The sequence below is a fragment of the Drosophila miranda genome, chromosome XL, assembly GCF_003369915.1.
Source record: "Drosophila miranda strain MSH22 chromosome XL, D.miranda_PacBio2.1, whole genome shotgun sequence".
NCBI lineage: Eukaryota > Metazoa > Arthropoda > Insecta > Diptera > Drosophilidae > Drosophila > Drosophila miranda.
This window is the reverse complement of record NC_046673.1, coordinates 802,172-819,054: the sequence shown is the minus strand read 5'-3', so window position 1 is coordinate 819,054 and position 16,883 is coordinate 802,172. Positions and strand designations below refer to the sequence as shown.

The window sequence follows — 16,883 nt, the reverse complement described above, 5'->3', positions numbered from 1 at the left end:
TAACGATATGAAACGTACTGTATTGCATACAGTCTTGCATACACCATCCTCGTATAATATGCACATACATAGGTATGCATGCACGTACAATATGTACATATATATGTAGTTTTGTACATCCCGCCGTTGATGATCGGTGTGCATATGTATGTACCCACGTACATTGTAGATATTGAATATAAAGCAAATACATACGGTGAATAATGGCAAATACAATTTATAAATATGATTCTTATTATTAATATGTATTAAATTTACCAATTTACCATTCATATGAATATACAAAAAAAAAATATACTAAAAATAATATTTAAAAAAAAGAAAGGAAAACTGGCATTCGATGCGGGAAAACCTGGAAATGAGAGGACGAAAAGAAAACAACAGATTGGGGACCTTTTCGGGATTTGCTTTGATCTTTATTAGAAAATTATTGCGAGTCTCACTATTTAGAATGTTGTATCCTTACTCATAGCGTACGTAAATCATACTTAAAAACATCTTTACATGACTACAGGCTTTCGATCGATAGATAGATAAATAATTATGATTCGTTAGGCTCTACAAAATTGTCCTGAAAAAAAACTTGATCTTTCCTCTAAGGACAGGAATATGACTGCGCTTTGCCACGGAAGGGTGGGCTGGGGGTGGGGGACTCAATTGAATTGATTGGTTTTCTAATTCATCGTAACCGAAATGGGAAAAAGTAGTTAGGTATGAAAAAGGCATTCGCAAGCTCTCCAGATCGGGGAGGCCGGAAAGGAAGGGGCTTTCAGCCTATAGACTCACTCCATAATGAGATCGTGGATCATGGGGTTCCGGATCCGACTGTGAAGGCTGCTCGTTAGGAATAGGAACACAAAGTCAAATATGTACATGCATACATACATATATGTGCATGATCCTTATATATGTGTGTATCTAAAGATGTGTGTATCTATATATGTTTTGAATTAAGAGTTAAAGGGTGGTCCCAATAGACAGAGAGACTGACGGACTGGAGATGCGTGGTAAGGATCAGTGAACGGGGTCAGAGTCGAGGGCTATAGATAGTTATAGATGAGAGAAAAAGAAATTCACCTCGTATGTCTCAAGCCTAATAAAGTTCTACGCGAGTCTCTCTTCCGGGATCAGAGAATGGTGGATCGTTGGTCGTAGATTGCAGAGTATGTTCTGTTCATAGCGCATATTCAATATGTAGATAGTGCGACGCGCTGCCTTGTCTGTCGTGAAGAAACATTTATGTGGGGGAGGTGTGGCATAGAAGTTACCTGGTTGGTTCTTCTTTCTATCTATATATATATATATATATCTTTCTCTCTATTGACCACAGATCCACATCCAAAGCCAGATCCAGAGTATTCCGAATGTTCCGGCTCCTGGAATGTTTGAGAAAGAGTTGTGTGAATCGAGGTGAGCATTTGATCAGCGATTGATAATAAGGGTTGTAGATTGGAAAATTGGATTGGAGACATAATCGATCAGTTATATATTTAAATATATATATATATATATATATATATATATTATATATCTATAATATTTAATATATATATACACGAACTTGATATATATATATATATATATGTGCGCGTGTGTGTGTGTGTGTGTGTCGGGACGGACACAAAAAGATGAAACTCTGAAGGCTTTACAGCTATGGGGTACGGTATGAGGGGCAAGATCAAATCTGATGGTTCTTTTCTGATCACGCACACACACACATTGGTATACATACATACACAATATGTAAATACACTTGTACACTTGGATGTCTTTTGCAATTATTTACTTTTCAAGAGCATTAACATTTGGTATTATTATATTATCGAGGTCTGGGGTCAGTCACAATTTACCTGTGGATGAGTGTGGGGGAAAACTTGAGCATACGATACATACATACATATGTATATACGATTACATATGTATATGTATGTATATGGCACTCTGGATATGGTACACATAAAGGATGTTTGCTTTCCCTTTTTCCTGCTCTGTTTCTGTCTCTGTCGCTGTCGCTGTCGCTCTGCACTGTTCGCTTTCTCCCTCTGCCTACCATCGCACGCATTGGGGCACGACGCTTTATTGATTCATTAGATTTTCATTTTCATTTGCATTTCATTGGATTGGGTTTGATTTGATGTGATTCGTCAGTGCAATTACCTCGTGTTTTGGTGTTCTTCTAACGATCCCACCCTTTTTGAGGGAATACTTTTCTTAGGGATGCTTGGGTATAAGTATCTGGAACCATGGGGCGGATTGATGGGGCTCTTAGATTAGTTGCACTCTTTGGGATGGAGAGCACAAACACAACGGCATTAAGGGAAGAACAAATATGAAGCATCAGGTGCTAAGAATGTATACATAAGCCGGCAAGCCGAAGTATTCTCTCGAGTACCCTTTCCAAATGGATGTGAACATGCGATAATAAGTAATCGGATGGTATGGAATAGAATCGAATGGTATGGCACCCTATCAAAGGGTTCTGGTTCGGGCTCGGGTTCTGTTTCGGTTTGAATACGTTCAGGAAAGGGCATCAAGGGCACACATGAATGTCCACAAATGTTCGGTCTCTCATTAATCTGCTTGTGCGTCTCCTGCTCCCAAGGAAGGGGACTACGACTACATACCTCCGAGGGACGACGACCCACACAATGCTCCATATTCAGTTCTATCACATGCAATACGATTCTCTATATATATATATACATATATATATTATATAAATATATATGTATGTATTTATTTATACATATACATATGTACATTCATATGTGTGTGCGTGTGTTTGCGGTGGAGTGGAGTGGGGATTGCATGATATGCGTGGGTGGGTAGGTGTGTTGATCTGTATCTGTTGGGTTAGTTAAGCGCAAAATAGAGATAACGGAATGGCTTGGTAAATACCTGTTTCAGTTACGGCTATGGTTTCGGCCAAAAGTCAGCCAAACATCCTAAATACTTGATGTACTTTATGTATCTGTCTGCTGAGCACTCTTTCTGTCACATACAAGGCATAGAGATTACACCTACTGTCCGCTACAAACAGATGCCCTCTCAACTAACTAACTAAATCCTTAAACTATTCTCTTTCAGAAATCAGTTAAACATAGTCCCCGTTTTTCAACCCATGATATTTGGATCTGGAATTGTCCGCCAAAGATTTATCTGAGTGTATCAAAAGGTATCCATGGTTAAATTTATTCTTTTTTTGTACGATCTGATAAGTATATGATCACCATTACCAACCTATGTCAATATAAATTATTCGTAGGTATAGAGTTCAGACTGGAAGGAAGTACATATAAAATCTACATATATACAAAATATTCATAACTCAAGTGTCTCTCTATTTCTATATATGTAAATATGTATGTACATGCATACATAGTTTTGTAGTTTTATGTATGATCAAACTAGGAATGTTCCTCTCTGGAAAATTGTATCTGTAATTCAATATTGAATGAACAAATGTATAAGGATATACGGATAGCTTAAGTATAATCTCCATCCGTTTCTGTACAATTCCCAATTCCCATTTGATCAACAGTGAAAATAGTGAATCTATCGATTGGGACAGCTCAGGAAATTATCGTCTCTATCCTTTCGAAATCTATACTGAAAATACAAGCTCAGTTCGGTATTTGTCTTCACAATTCAGCACATCATACAAAAGGCTAACCCTACACTCTCCATAGAGACTTCCTATAGTGCTCAAGGCCCCTTTTTCTACATTTCTCTGCGGGGTATTCGGAGTGGGGAAATGTTGTGTGTTTGTATTTCGTCCGTCTGCGCGATCTTTGTTTCTGGATCTGGTTCAGGTTCAGTTTCACAATGGAGAGTTGAGAGGTACAAGTTATTTTGGTATGCGTACACAGGAATCATTTATATGTAAACAATATAGAGCTTGTGGTATGTCTACGGTGTGAAGTGATAAAGTACGGTATGGTACGGTACGGTGCGGTACGGTGGGTGACTCACCTTATTTACCTTGCTCTGGCAAGGATCTTATCTCGCCTGCCAGCTGCACTCTCATTCACTCTGATTCTGTTTCTTTTTTTACTGTTCTGATACATATTACTTGAAATTTTGTTAATTATTTTTGGAGTACCTCGATGGTGTTGTTCGTTCTTCGGTTTCGGTTTCTCTTTCGGGTTGGGTTGCGGTTGCAGCAGCGATGAGGAAGGGACGAAGACTCAGGCACATTGCCAGGTGCTTGTTGTGGATGCGTGGATACGTTGGGTACATTGGGTTAGCTACAAGGATCGCGGATACGGCTGAGCTCGTGTTGCTTCGGCTTCTGGCCTAGAGTTTCAGCTTAAGCGCTAGCCATCTTATCGTTTTTGGTCTCTAGTAGCGACTGCGGCTGCGACTACGAGCGTGCCGCTCGCGGCTCTCTTGCCGATAGTGGCTATGACTGTGGTTGTGCTGTCTGCTACGGTTGTTGTTGTTGCTATTGCTGCCGTTGCGCGAGTATGTGTGGCCGTGGTGCGACTTGTGGTGATCTGAAAACAATTCGATATTCAGTTGTGCCAGCCAGCGCAAATACAAATACATAGAGCAAGCTTAAACTCTGCTCGAGCCAGCGTGGGAGCCGCCCGCTTACTTACGATGTCGCCTGTCTGAGGTCTGGCGGCTCTGCACATAGTCACGACTGCGCTCCCGATATTCGCGCGGCTCGCTGATGGACAGCCATCGGGAAAAAAGAGACAGAACAGAATAATGATTAGCTCTATAGCAAGCCGAACAGTCAGAGCTGAATCTGGTTACCGTCTATTGTCGTATGAGTTAAAGCGCTGGCCCCGACCCTCGCGCCGTCTTCGTTCCTCCTGCTCGCGTTCCTGCTCGCGCTCCTGGTCGCGCTCCTTCTGCCGCTCGTCGTTGATTTCGGCCACCGCGTTGCGCACCTTAGAGTATCCCAGGTGTTGCTTGCCCATCAGATGGTCTTCAATTCGCTGCTGAGCATCGCCCACAATCAGAAAGGCACCGCAAATCTCGCACACCTTCATTTGCTTCTCGGGCAGGGCTTCGTGTGACCAATTTGACTGAGACTTGTTGTCTGTATTGTCCGACTTCTCCTCCCCATCTGCTCCTGATCCAGGGCCTGCTTTACATCCAGTGGTTTCTAGGTCCACTTCGGTTGGGGAGGCTGCTGCTGGTGCTACTACTGCTGCTTCGCCGGCCAAATCAATGGGGGCTGGGTTTATTGTTCTAGTTGGAGTTGGGGCTTGTGTGCTGTCGTGGATCACTGGGACATCGCAGAAGCTTGTTCTTGGACTGTGTATGGGATCGTCCGCACTGGACGGGTCCGGGGCGATCATCTTGCTGCTTGCCTTTCGGCTGGCATCGTACTGCTGCAGAAGCTGCTCCTTCTCTTCTTTGACCTCCTCGCAGAGCGTCATCAGATCCTGGGCCTGGTCAACGTCACCGCGGATACCAGCCTCTTCGGCTTCCGCCAGCAGCTTGTTAATGCGGGCATTCAGGGTGTTCAACTGGTCCTGATGCTTGCTCAATTGCAGCGTCGGTGGCGGGTGATCTCGCTGCATTAGTTGCAGACGCTGCTTACCCTTCTGAATCTTCCGGTCCACGTCGTGTAGCATCACGTTGCAGAAGCGAAGAAACTCATCCTCGTACTGGCGCTTCCGTGCCGGACGCGCCTCCTCGTACAGGTGCTTGGCCTCCTCGTCGTGAATGCGGGCGCAGGGACCGAGATCGGCCCGTGTGTTGATGAAGAGATCGTGCGGGCAGAACTTCACGTTGTAAAACTGACAAAACTGCAATTTGTGCATATGTAGAAGGAAGAAGTTTGCAAGGTCAGGCAGCCCCACCAAATACATATCGGATATACATATGTATACATATGTGAGGGGACGACTGGATATGATATTGTAGCCGGAAGCAAAGAAGAACAGCCATAACACGAATGCGAGTGGATATTCTCATGCCGCTGGCAGCGCATACTCACCTCTGGATCCTCCCAGTTCACCTTGAGTCCTGCCTCCGATGGATGCAGGTTCCGATTGCGGCCCATTAGCTCATCGAGCATTTGTCTGGCAGCGTCCACCATTTTCGGTATCTTCGCTGGCGGCGGACAGGGCCAATGGGCGGGGAGGGGGCGGGTGGCGTCACAATAGTTTAAGTACTTGGGGCAGGTAATGTGGCCTCCGTTTCAATTGGACCGAAAGATGTGATCTTCCCTCGCGCTGCACAATATAATCAAGTTTTTATCGAAGAATCAATAAATTTGACGTCTGACCCTCAAAATATACCAAAATATACTGTCTCATTTTAAAAATATACCGTAAATATACTAACGAATTCAAGTTATATTATACAGATTCTCCGTTTTTGATATTCCGTTGAATATTTCTAGCTAGATAGAACCCACAGCCCTGCCTACATAATTTTATCCGATTAGTGAATCAATTTTCAACTTGACTGACTTATTTTAAATACTTGATTTTATTGGATTTTGTCTTACAAAAGGTTTTAGCGAAAAGGGTCCAACAAATAAAACGTAATACAACTCAAGAGAAAAATCGTTCCTATTGCTCAATTTTGATATTCTGTTGAATAATACTGGCTAACTAAGACCCTTAGCTCTGCCTAAATATTTTTAAGCCATTGATGAATAAATTTTCTACAAGAATTTGACGCCTTCGTTAGTTTGGCCCTCAGTGTGGCAGCCTCGTGAGCGGCCAACAGCAAATTTCGTGCGCGTAACAGCACGCAAGTGGCGGCGCTGCCACCCCTTGCGTATGTCAAAACGAGCCAAACGCAATTGTCAGAAAACGGCGCCAAAATTGGCAAAAACTCGCAGCGGCTAGTATTGATTATAGCATCGAAGCTTATCGCATCGTTTGAATTTGGTTTATCTTGGATTATTGAGAGTTACAGGGCTAAGATTTCAGTAGAACCATGGATGTTGCAGATGCACAAATCGGTCAGTTACGCGTCAAAGATGATGTGGGCATACGCACCCAGAAGCTCTTTCAAGACTTCCTCGAGGAGTTCAAGGAGAATGGCGAAATCAAGTACACTCGTCCCGCCGCAAATCTGGAGTCGCCCGATCGCTGCACCCTTGAGGTGAGCTTTGAGGATGTGGAGAAGTACGACCAGAACCTAGCCACGGCTATCATCGAGGAGTACTACCACGTCTACCCGTTCCTCTGCCAGTCGGTCTCCAACTACGTGAAGGATCGCATTGGCCTCAAAACAAACAAGGACTGCTATGTGGCCTTCACGGAGGTGCCGACTCGTCACAAGGTGCGTGATCTGACTACTTCGAAGATCGGCACCCTCATCCGCATCTCCGGTCAAGTGGTGCGAACGCATCCCGTCCACCCGGAGCTCGTCTCGGGCACCTTCATGTGCCTGGACTGCCAAACTGAAATCCGTAACGTGGAGCAGCAGTTCAAATTCACCAATCCCACCATCTGCCGAAATCCCGTGTGCTCTAACCGCCGCCGTTTCATGCTCGATGTAGAGAAGAGCCTGTTTCTCGACTTTCAAAAGATCCGTATCCAGGAGACACAGGCGGAGCTTCCCCGCGGCTGCATTCCGCGTGCAGTTGAGATTATTTTGCGCTCAGAACTGGTGGAGACCGTCCAGGCTGGCGATCGCTACGACTTCACCGGCACTCTCATCGTGGTACCCGATGTCAGTGTGCTGGCAATGCCCGGAACCAGGGCCGAGTCCGGCTCCCGCCACAAGCCCGGCGAGGGCATGGAGGGAGTCACCGGATTGAAGGCCCTGGGTATGCGCGAGCTCAACTATCGCATGGCCTTCCTGGCCTGCAGCGTCCAGGCAACCACGGCGCGCTTCGGCGGCACAGATCTTCCCATGTCTGAGGTCACCGCCGAAGACATGAAGAAGCAGATGACGGACGCCGAGTGGCATAAGATCTACGAGATGTCCAAGGATCGCAACCTGTACCAGAACCTCATCACCTGCCTCTTCCCCTCCATTTACGGCAACGACGAAGTGAAGCGGGGCATTTTGCTACAGCTGTTCGGGGGCGTAGCCAAGACCACCATAGAGAAGACCTCGCTCCGTGGCGACGTCAACGTCTGCATTGTCGGCGATCCCAGCACGGCCAAGTCGCAGTTCCTCAAGCAGGTGTCGGACTTCTCGCCACGCGCCATTTACACTTCGGGGAAGGCCTCATCGGCGGCAGGTCTCACGGCCGCGGTGGTGCGCGACGAAGAAAGCTTCGACTTTGTGATCGAGGCGGGCGCCCTGATGTTGGCCGACAACGGCATCTGTTGCATCGACGAATTTGACAAGATGGACCTGCGCGACCAGGTGGCCATACATGAGGCCATGGAGCAGCAGACGATCTCGATTGCCCGCGCCGGAGTCCGGGCCACACTGAATGCCCGCACATCGATCCTGGCCGCTGCCAATCCTATCAATGGCCGCTACGACCGTTCCAAGAGCCTACAGCAGAACATCCAGCTGTCGGCTCCGATCATGTCTCGCTTCGATTTGTTCTTCATTCTGGTCGACGAGTGTAACGAGGTGGTGGACTATGCCATTGCTCGGAAGATTGTGGACCTCCACTCGAACATAGAAGAATCTGTAGAGCGGGCATACAGCCGCGAGGAGGTACTGCGCTACGTGACCTTCGCTCGCCAGTTCAAGCCGATCATCGGCCAGGAGGCCGGCAAAATGCTGGTGGAGAACTACGGCCATCTGCGCCAGCGTGATACGGGCACCGCCGGCCGTAGCACCTGGCGTATCACCGTCCGCCAGCTGGAGTCAATGATCCGGCTGAGCGAGGCCATGGCCAAGCTGGAGTGCTCGAATCGAGTGCTGGAGCGACACGTCAAGGAGGCCTTCCGTTTGCTGAACAAGTCTATTATCCGCGTGGAGCAGCCCGACATCCACTTGGACGATGACGATGATCTGGACGTGGACGATGGAATTCAGGATGATATTGACATGGAGAACAACGGGGCTGCGGCCAACACAGAAACCGATACCTTAGACACTTCGGGCGCCAGCACTGTCCAGAAGAAGAAGTTTACCCTCTCTTTCGAGGACTATAAGAACCTATCCACCATGCTGGTGCTGCACATGCGTGGCGAAGAAGCCCGCTGCGAGGTTGAGGGCAGCGACTCTGGCATGAAGCGTAGTGATGTAGTCACCTGGTACCTGGAACAGGTCGCCGACCAGATCGAGTCAGAGGACGAGCTCATCTCGCGTAAGAACCTCATCGAAAAGTTGATCGATCGCCTCATCTACCACGACCAGGTAATCATTCCCCTTAAGACATCCAACCTGTCCAGTTTCAAAGGGCCGGCAGAGGAGCAAGTGGACAATGATCCCCTCCTAGTGGTCCATCCCAACTACGTCGTCGATTAATTCTCTCCACAAACATCCATTATACTCCTATTTAGTTTTTAGGATTATGTTTTCTCTTTCGTGTTTGAAAGTTTTTTTTTGACCCATTCCTTATATATGGATTTATCTAGCTCTGTAAGTTATTCTGAAAAACACTGTTAAGTTTAGCTCAAAGTTTTCACGATGTCATCGATCATCACTGATCGTCCTGGGTCATACAGCGTGGTCTAATTAAAAACCAATTTTTGTTTCTGCCTAATAAACGTTCACCGACAATTAATATTCGATCGCATCGCTAGTTTCCATGGAAACATGCGTACTCATACATTCGTACTCCGATTGGTTTTTCAGTTTAATTTTACAGATGAATGGATAAATTGTCTATGAAGTAGAAAGGACTAAGCACCGCAAAGCCGGCGATCGGGTGAGTAGATCTCCCAAACAGTTACTTCTCAAAGGTGTAGTGCTTGACACCATCACCCGGGTATTGCTTGGCTGCCACAGGACGATACATTTTCTTGTCCTCCAGCCAGTAGTAGAGGGCCAGGCAGCCGGACATGACGCCCACAAAGCTTAAGACGTAGTACGAGGTGCTATAGCGCGGCTTCTCTGCCTGTGAGTAGCGGTCTTCGCTATACAAGTCATGATCCGCCGAGATCTGGAAAAGGAAAAAGGGAAATATATAGATTTGATCAATGTTTTCATGTTACTGTGACTACTTACGGGCTCATGGAGGTTGCGCTTGTGCTCGGGATAATCCCAGGGATAGTAGCTATCCTTATTCTCCACACCTAGGCCGCCGCCAACCTTCGGATAGTCGCCATAGCCCAAACCATCGTCGGCATAGGGCTTGTATTCTTCGGGCAGAAGATAATACTTCTTAGCGGCTGCCTCGCGCTCCTTCTCTGTCTTTGGGAAGGGGGCTGGCTTGTAGTCCTTGTTCCATCCAGCCACTTATGAAATTAGAACGGATATAAGGCTGTAGTCTTTTACAGCATTCAAACGTTACGTAAACAAAACAGAATGCCGAACCCACAGATGGTCATATTTATCGGCCTACGGAAAACTTACTGCTGCGCACCACCTGGCTGGCCAGAGCAGGATTGGCCACACACAATTTCCGTGCCAAAAACACAGACTTCACAAACGTCAACATTACGAGCTCGTTTAAAAAATTTGAAGTTTTTCTCTTTCCTACAGCGATTGGAACAGCAGACTCAGCTGTGCTGGTGATGGGATTCGTGCGATAGGTCTCTGCGTGCTGTAGATGAGCCCTTGCTGATATGCTCGTATGATCTTGTGTGGAATTGTTATCGAATTGGTTGGAGTGCAGCAACAGAGAAACGATAAATAATAATTTGCCGTATATGTATCTTTTGTTTTGTTATGTTATAACATTTTGGTACAAATTAACAATAATGTTAACCCTGTTTTAGTGATCGAATTTGACTGTTTAGTTTGTGACATGCTTAATGTTTTTTGCATTGAAGTGCCCAGCTGAAAATTCAAACTTAGACTGGAGTACTGGCTTGGACTATTTTTATATCCGGTCCTCAAAGCGTTCAGGGGTATATTAAATTCGAGGAAAAGTATATAACACGCAGAAGGAAGCTTTTTTCACCCGATATAGTATATATATTCTTGATCACCGACTCAGCCCAGTCGATATAACCCTGTCTATCTGTCCGCCTTCTTTGTGTCCTAGTCTTCAGAGATTATAAGAGCTAGATACACCGGATTTCATCCTGAAACAAGTATGTTTCACTGCTGCCAGTTGAGCATCTTTCAGGCTAGATCTGGCATTTTAAAAATTGAAATATCTTATAAAATGTACAAATAGCTTATAATTTCTTGTGAACACGAACTTTGTTCGGATTCTGCATTCTGTTCATTTTTTGTCAATTTTTCATAGACAATAGCCGATGATATGGAAATAATGTTATTGGAAACAAAATTATTTATGCTATTTTTGGGCTGTATTTAGTCTTAGCTTATTTATTTTCGGTTTTAGCCACTTTTGGTATATTTTTTTCGTATCTAGCTTATATTGACTCTGCAATTCTGGCAGCACTAGTATATTTTAAACTTTTAACGTGTCAACTTCTTATTTTTGAAGCCATAGCGTTTTAAAGATATATAGACATTTTTTTATATCTGGCCTCACTGCCATAACTTCAATTGTAGTCGGAATACGACCACAAAAGCCTAGAGAAACGACATTCCTCATACAAAATGTAAACAAATGTACCCAAACGAAATGTGATGGCGAAAAGTTCGCTTGCCTTTTTACACACCACAGTTCAAACGTATATACTTTTCCATAAATAAATTAAAAACTTATTAGATTTTAATATCATATCGATAGTCGCCAACACTATCGGCATATAACACCCGCGCACTGTGTTTTTTTGTTGTGGTTGGCTCATCCGAAGAAGCAGCAGCAACACCTGGGGAGGCGAAAGTGATAAAGAAGCGGCAATATTTTCAAAAATATTAAACATTAACTATATTTGAAAAGATGGTTCTACCTTTACTACAGCGCTCCACACTTCGCGGCGTGCAACAGTTAGCCCAGCCATGGTCCGCAACTGCCTTCAGCCTGAGAATGGTAAGGATCCGATGGGTTGACCCATTAGCATGTCGTGCTGCATACCCGCTTATGTAATTTTGCTGGCCAAAAAGCTGTCCAAAAGCCAACCATAGCGCTGGTAGAGAGTAATCCGAAATTGTGGGTGGAAATCTGCCATCACAGAAAAAAAAACTTACCAGCGTTTCGTAATCACCTCTGATAAAATTGAAGTTGCTCCCTCCAGACCCTGGAATAATCGCACAAATGTAGAAGTTTGACGAAAACAGTTTCCCAACTGGAAACGTTCTGCCACTTGTGGATTGCATATACTTTCTATCCTATAGAAGTGTAACAGTAGTGCTTATACTCCCATTTCAGTGCAGTCGGTCTAGGTCCCAATTTGAATAAATGCTGACAACCTTATGTAGTCAGTTCTCTTGGACTCCGATTGGCATATTGATTTTACCGACTAACAACTTTTTCGCTCTATGGCTCTTTCCACTGTTTCGCACTTGAAAATAAAAAAAAGCTACAAGAAATAGTGAAACGAGTTATAAGCGAGAGAACAATTTTTCGCTGACAATTCTAGTTTCGGAAATTTAATACAATGCAAACCGGTTAATTTTATATTTGAAAGTAATCTAGTGGCGACACATGATATACCCTCGTTGTTCCATGTGTTCCACACGCGATACTCCTGATACCTGTAATTGATAATGGAGCACTTAAGCATAGTGCACACACGCACACACCCATACCCAAGCAAATATGTATAAGTAGATGCAAGTGTGAATTTTATGAGCAAAAGTAAAGACTCAGCTGATTAGCAAAGCGCCCCATGCCGGGCAGAGTCCCCAATCGCCACCACCACCCGTCGAGCACCTTCCTTCTATTCCATGCCTGCGCACTGGTTGAGCGCGCGCTCTGTCTGGAATTTCGCGCTGCGACAAGGTTTTATGGTCCCACCTTATCTGCTCTCAGCCAGTAGGAACAACATATCAGCACCAGCAGCAGCAGCAATCACAGCTAATTATAATCCAGTGCTCACCATTTGAGTTAAGCAACTTATCTCCTTCATAATGGTCAGAGCAGCCTGCCTTTCCTCAGAATTCATCCACTGTTACTGACGTCAGAGTACACTTGTATTCTTTCCACTCCTTCCAGGCCTCCCAGGAGTTCCGCGTGGAAAGCGATACGTTTGGAGAGCTGAAGGTGCCGGCGGACAAGTACTATGGCGCCCAAACGATGCGCTCTCAGATCAACTTCCCCATTGGCGGGACCACAGAGCGTATGCCGGTAGGTCTTAAACCTTCTCTCTCATTGTTCCACTATAATTCTCTATACCAATTCACAGAAACCTGTGGTGCAGGCAATGGGCATCCTAAAGAAGGCCGCAGCCGAAGTGAACAAGGAATTCGGCCTGGACACCAAGGTGAGCGAGGCCATCTCCAAGGCCGCCGATGATGTGATTTCGGGCAAGCTCTACGACGACCACTTCCCCCTAGTGATCTGGCAGACAGGCTCCGGCACCCAGAGTAACATGAATGTCAACGAGGTGAGTCTCAAGGCCGATCTTTTTCCATTTGAAATGCCTATAGACTAGTGGTCCACACCAATACAATAACATTGTTCCGTTTGCTGTGGGTACACAACAGGCAAAACGGAACAACAGACAATGGAAAAATGTTATTTTAGTGGTCCCGACGACTCTCTTACACTGTAAGTGTAGCAGCTGCTTGGCATTTTCCTATCCTCACGAAGTGCGGCCGTGGTCGTGGCCGTGCCCGTGCTTACCACTGCTATAGACCATGGATGACTCTTCTCCCGCAGGTGATCAGCAATCGCGCCATTGAGCTGCTGGGTGGCAAGCTGGGATCCAAGACTCCAGTGCATCCAAACGACCATGTGAACAAGTCGCAGAGCTCCAATGATACCTTTCCCACGGCTATCCACATCTCTGTGGCCTTGGAGCTGAACAACAACCTGAAGCCAGCCATCAAGACACTGCACGACGCATTGGCCGCCAAGTCGAAAGAGTTCAAGGACATCATCAAGATCGGTCGCACCCACACCATGGACGCTGTCCCACTGACGCTCGGCCAGGAATTCAGCGGTTATGCCCAGCAGCTGGCCTACGCCCGAGAGCGCATCGATGCCTGCCTGCCGCGCGTCTATGAGTTGGCACTCGGCGGCACAGCCGTCGGCACTGGCCTTAACACCCGCAAGGGATTCGCCGAGAAGTGCGCCGCCAAGATCGCCCAGCTGACCAGCCTGCCCTTCGTGACGGCGCCCAACAAATTCGAGGCTCTGGCCGCCCGCGACGCCATGGTGGAGGTGCATGGGGTACTTAACACGATTGCCGTGAGCCTCATGAAGATTGCCAACGACATCCGATTCCTGGGCTCCGGTCCACGCTGTGGCCTGGGGGAGCTCTCCCTGCCCGAAAACGAGCCCGGCAGTTCCATTATGCCTGGAAAGGTGAATCCCACGCAGTGCGAGTCCCTCACAATGTTGTCTGCCCAAGTCATGGGCAACCAGGTGGCCGTAACAATCGGTGGTGCCAACGGACACTTCGAGCTGAATGTGTTCAAGCCCCTAATAGTGTCAAATGTGCTACGCTCTATTCGCCTGCTTTGTAAGTAGAAGGAGATCTTTTTCCAATATTCTGCTAATGCGAGTACGATGTCCATCCATTTCAGCTGACGGCAGTCGCACCTTCACCGCCAATTGCGTGAACGGCATCCAGGCCAATCGCGACAACATTGCCAAGATCATGAACGAGTCCCTGATGTTGGTGACGGCCCTCAACCCGCACATCGGTTACGACAAGGCGGCCAAGATCGCTAAGACGGCGCACAAGAATGGAACCACCCTCAAGGAGGAGTCTATAAACCTGGGCTACCTCACCGAGCAGCAGTTCAACGACTGGGTAAAGCCCGAAGAAATGCTCGGACCCAAGTAGGCGCTGCTTGCAAGTGTCTAAAATTCGTGAATGCTTATCCGCTTGGCCAGTCGGAATATATCGGTTGTCGAGTTCACATTGAAATTTCTTGAAAAAAATTGAGATTGTAAAAACCTAAAATGTCGCTTCTTTCCCGCATTCTGGTGGCCAGCAAGTCCTACTCCCGCGGCCTCAGGGTAACCGCGAGAATCTGTGGCAAGGACGTATGTTCAAAAAAAAATTAATTGCGATTTGGTTAAGACTTGTTGGGATTTCAGGCAAAAAAGGGCAATTCCAAGGAGGGAAAGTTCCGGATGGAGAAGGACACCTTTGGGGAGCTAAAGGTGCCTGCCGAAATGTTGTTCGGCGCACAGACGATGCGCTCCAAGATCAACTTTCCCATTGGCGACATTGGCGAGCGCATGCCGGTAGCTATGACCACCCCTCCAGACCTCGACACCTAACCTTTCGCCTCTCGCCTTGGGCCGATCCACAGATGCCAGTGATACAGGCCATGGGTATACTTAAGAAGGCCTGTGCTGAGGTAAACAAGGATTACGGCCTGGACGGCAAAATATCGGACGCCGTCTCCTGTGCTTGTGACGACGTCATCTCGGGAAAGTTCTACAAGCGAGGTCACTTCCCGCTGGTCATTTGGCAGACCGGCTCCGGCACCCAGACCAACATGAATACAAACGAGGTGACCACATATCATCTGTAGGCAGCGCCCTGATTAGCCATAACTTGCGCTCCTTGCCCCCGTAGGTCATCAGTAACGCAGCCATTAAGGCGATGGGCGGCGAGCTGGGTTCTAAGAAGCCAGTACATCCTAATGACCATGTAAACAAGTCGCAGAGCTCCAACGACACCTTTCCGGCTGCCATCCACATCAGCGTGGGGATGGAACTAAACGAGCGCCTCATACCATCGTTGACTCATTTGCGGGATGCTCTTAAGTGCAAGTCTGAGGACTTCAAGGACATCATCAAAATTGGGCGTACCCATCTGATGGACGCTGTGCCTCTGACCCTGGGTCAGGAGTTCAGCGGCTACGCCCAGCAGCTAAGCTATGGCTTAGACAGAATCAACGGCTGTCTGCCGCGCGTCTACGAGCTGGCCCTTGGCGGCACAGCTGTTGGCACTGGTCTCAATACCCACAAGGGATTCGCCGAGAAGGTATCCAAGCGCATTGCCGACCTCACATGCCTTCCCTTCGTGAAGGCTCCGAACTTCTTCGAGGCTCTCGGCGCTCGCGATGCCATGGTAGAGGTGCACGGAGTACTTAACACGATTGCTGTCAGCTTAATGAAGATAGCCAATGATATCCGCCTGCTGGGCTCGGGTCCGCGCTGCGGTCTGGGCGAACTCATGCTGCCGGAGAATGAGCCGGGCAGCTCGATTATGCCTGGCAAGGTTAATCCCACTCAGTGCGAGTCCATTACCATGATCTGTGCCCAGGTTATGGGCAACCAGGTGGCTGTCTCCATCGGTGGTGCCACCGGACACTTTGAGCTGAATGTCTTTAAGCCGCTGATCGTGTCCAATGTTCTACGCTCCATACGTTTGCTGGGTAAGTGAGGATTAGTGAGTACTAAGGGGGCATCCAACTCATATGTACTCCGCTTTTGTTTGTAGCCGATGGAAGCAAGAATTTCAGCAAGAACTGCGTTGAGGGCATCAAACCGAACAATGAGCGCATTGCGAAGATCATGAACGAGTCCCTGATGTTAGTGACGGCTCTCAATCCACACATTGGCTATGACAAAGCGGCCGCAATTGCCAAGACTGCACACAAGAACGGAACCACCCTGAAGGAGGAGGCCATTAAGGCTGGAGTCACCGAGGAGCAGTTCAAGGAGTGGGTCGATCCGAAGAAGATGCTAGGCCCCAAATAGTTTTCATTTATTCACATTAAACTTATCCGTTAGCTCCAATAAAACTCAATTGCAATCGATACTTGCCTTGTATCATCACTATATCATTCATGGTCGATAGATAATGCAGCCCTGGTACTGCCAGCGACAGCTGTGTTTGTAA

At 47.0% G+C, this 16,883-nt stretch overlaps 5 protein-coding genes across 7 annotated transcripts; 3 read left to right on the top strand and 2 right to left on the bottom strand.

Moving 5' to 3' along the window:
• Positions 1 to 390: 390 nt before the first annotated feature.
• Positions 391 to 6,234, bottom strand: LOC108152790 (luc7-like protein 3). Of its 2 annotated transcripts, XR_001774852.2 has the most exons (5): positions 5,957 to 6,234; positions 4,762 to 5,765; positions 4,602 to 4,672; positions 3,973 to 4,496; positions 391 to 1,376 (listed from the first exon to the last, which is right to left on the bottom strand). XR_001774852.2 is itself a non-coding variant. In XM_017282380.2 (4 exons), the coding sequence occupies exons 1-4, from the start codon at positions 6,056 to 6,058 to the stop codon at positions 4,342 to 4,344; spliced, it is 1,332 nt and encodes a 443-aa protein (XP_017137869.1). In that variant the 5' UTR covers positions 6,059 to 6,234; the 3' UTR covers positions 3,169 to 4,341. The 2 variants fall into 2 exon arrangements, 1 of the variants encoding a protein (XP_017137869.1); XM_017282380.2 differs by lacking the exon at positions 391 to 1,376 and having other exon boundaries at positions 3,169 to 4,496.
• A 513-nt stretch (positions 6,235 to 6,747) lies between these two features.
• LOC108162406 (DNA replication licensing factor Mcm6) lies at positions 6,748 to 9,616 on the top strand. The gene has a single exon (XM_017297135.2). The coding sequence runs from the start codon at positions 6,910 to 6,912 to the stop codon at positions 9,355 to 9,357; it is 2,448 nt and encodes an 815-aa protein (XP_017152624.1). The 5' UTR covers positions 6,748 to 6,909; the 3' UTR covers positions 9,358 to 9,616.
• A 54-nt stretch (positions 9,617 to 9,670) lies between these two features.
• LOC108162416 (NADH dehydrogenase [ubiquinone] 1 beta subcomplex subunit 8, mitochondrial) lies at positions 9,671 to 10,596 on the bottom strand. Its single transcript, XM_017297146.2, has 3 exons — positions 10,408 to 10,596; positions 10,060 to 10,289; positions 9,671 to 9,994 (listed from the first exon to the last, which is right to left on the bottom strand). The coding sequence occupies exons 1-3, from the start codon at positions 10,490 to 10,492 to the stop codon at positions 9,782 to 9,784; spliced, it is 528 nt and encodes a 175-aa protein (XP_017152635.1). The 5' UTR covers positions 10,493 to 10,596; the 3' UTR covers positions 9,671 to 9,781.
• Positions 10,597 to 11,748: 1,152 nt separating this feature from the next.
• LOC108154788 (fumarate hydratase, mitochondrial) lies at positions 11,749 to 14,987 on the top strand. Of its 2 annotated transcripts, none has more exons than XM_017285177.2 (5): positions 11,749 to 11,944; positions 13,070 to 13,201; positions 13,260 to 13,460; positions 13,736 to 14,540; positions 14,605 to 14,987. In XM_017285177.2, the coding sequence occupies exons 1-5, from the start codon at positions 11,855 to 11,857 to the stop codon at positions 14,865 to 14,867; spliced, it is 1,491 nt and encodes a 496-aa protein (XP_017140666.1). In that variant the 5' UTR covers positions 11,749 to 11,854; the 3' UTR covers positions 14,868 to 14,987. The 2 variants fall into 2 exon arrangements, with proteins under 2 accessions (XP_017140666.1, XP_017140674.1); XM_017285185.2 differs by lacking the exon at positions 11,749 to 11,944 and adding an exon at positions 12,912 to 12,987.
• Positions 14,965 to 16,802, top strand: LOC108154778 (probable fumarate hydratase, mitochondrial). The gene is made up of 5 exons (XM_033390801.1): positions 14,965 to 15,070; positions 15,125 to 15,274; positions 15,343 to 15,546; positions 15,612 to 16,416; positions 16,482 to 16,802. The coding sequence occupies exons 1-5, from the start codon at positions 14,987 to 14,989 to the stop codon at positions 16,739 to 16,741; spliced, it is 1,503 nt and encodes a 500-aa protein (XP_033246692.1). The 5' UTR covers positions 14,965 to 14,986; the 3' UTR covers positions 16,742 to 16,802.
• Positions 16,803 to 16,883: the final 81 nt, after the last annotated feature.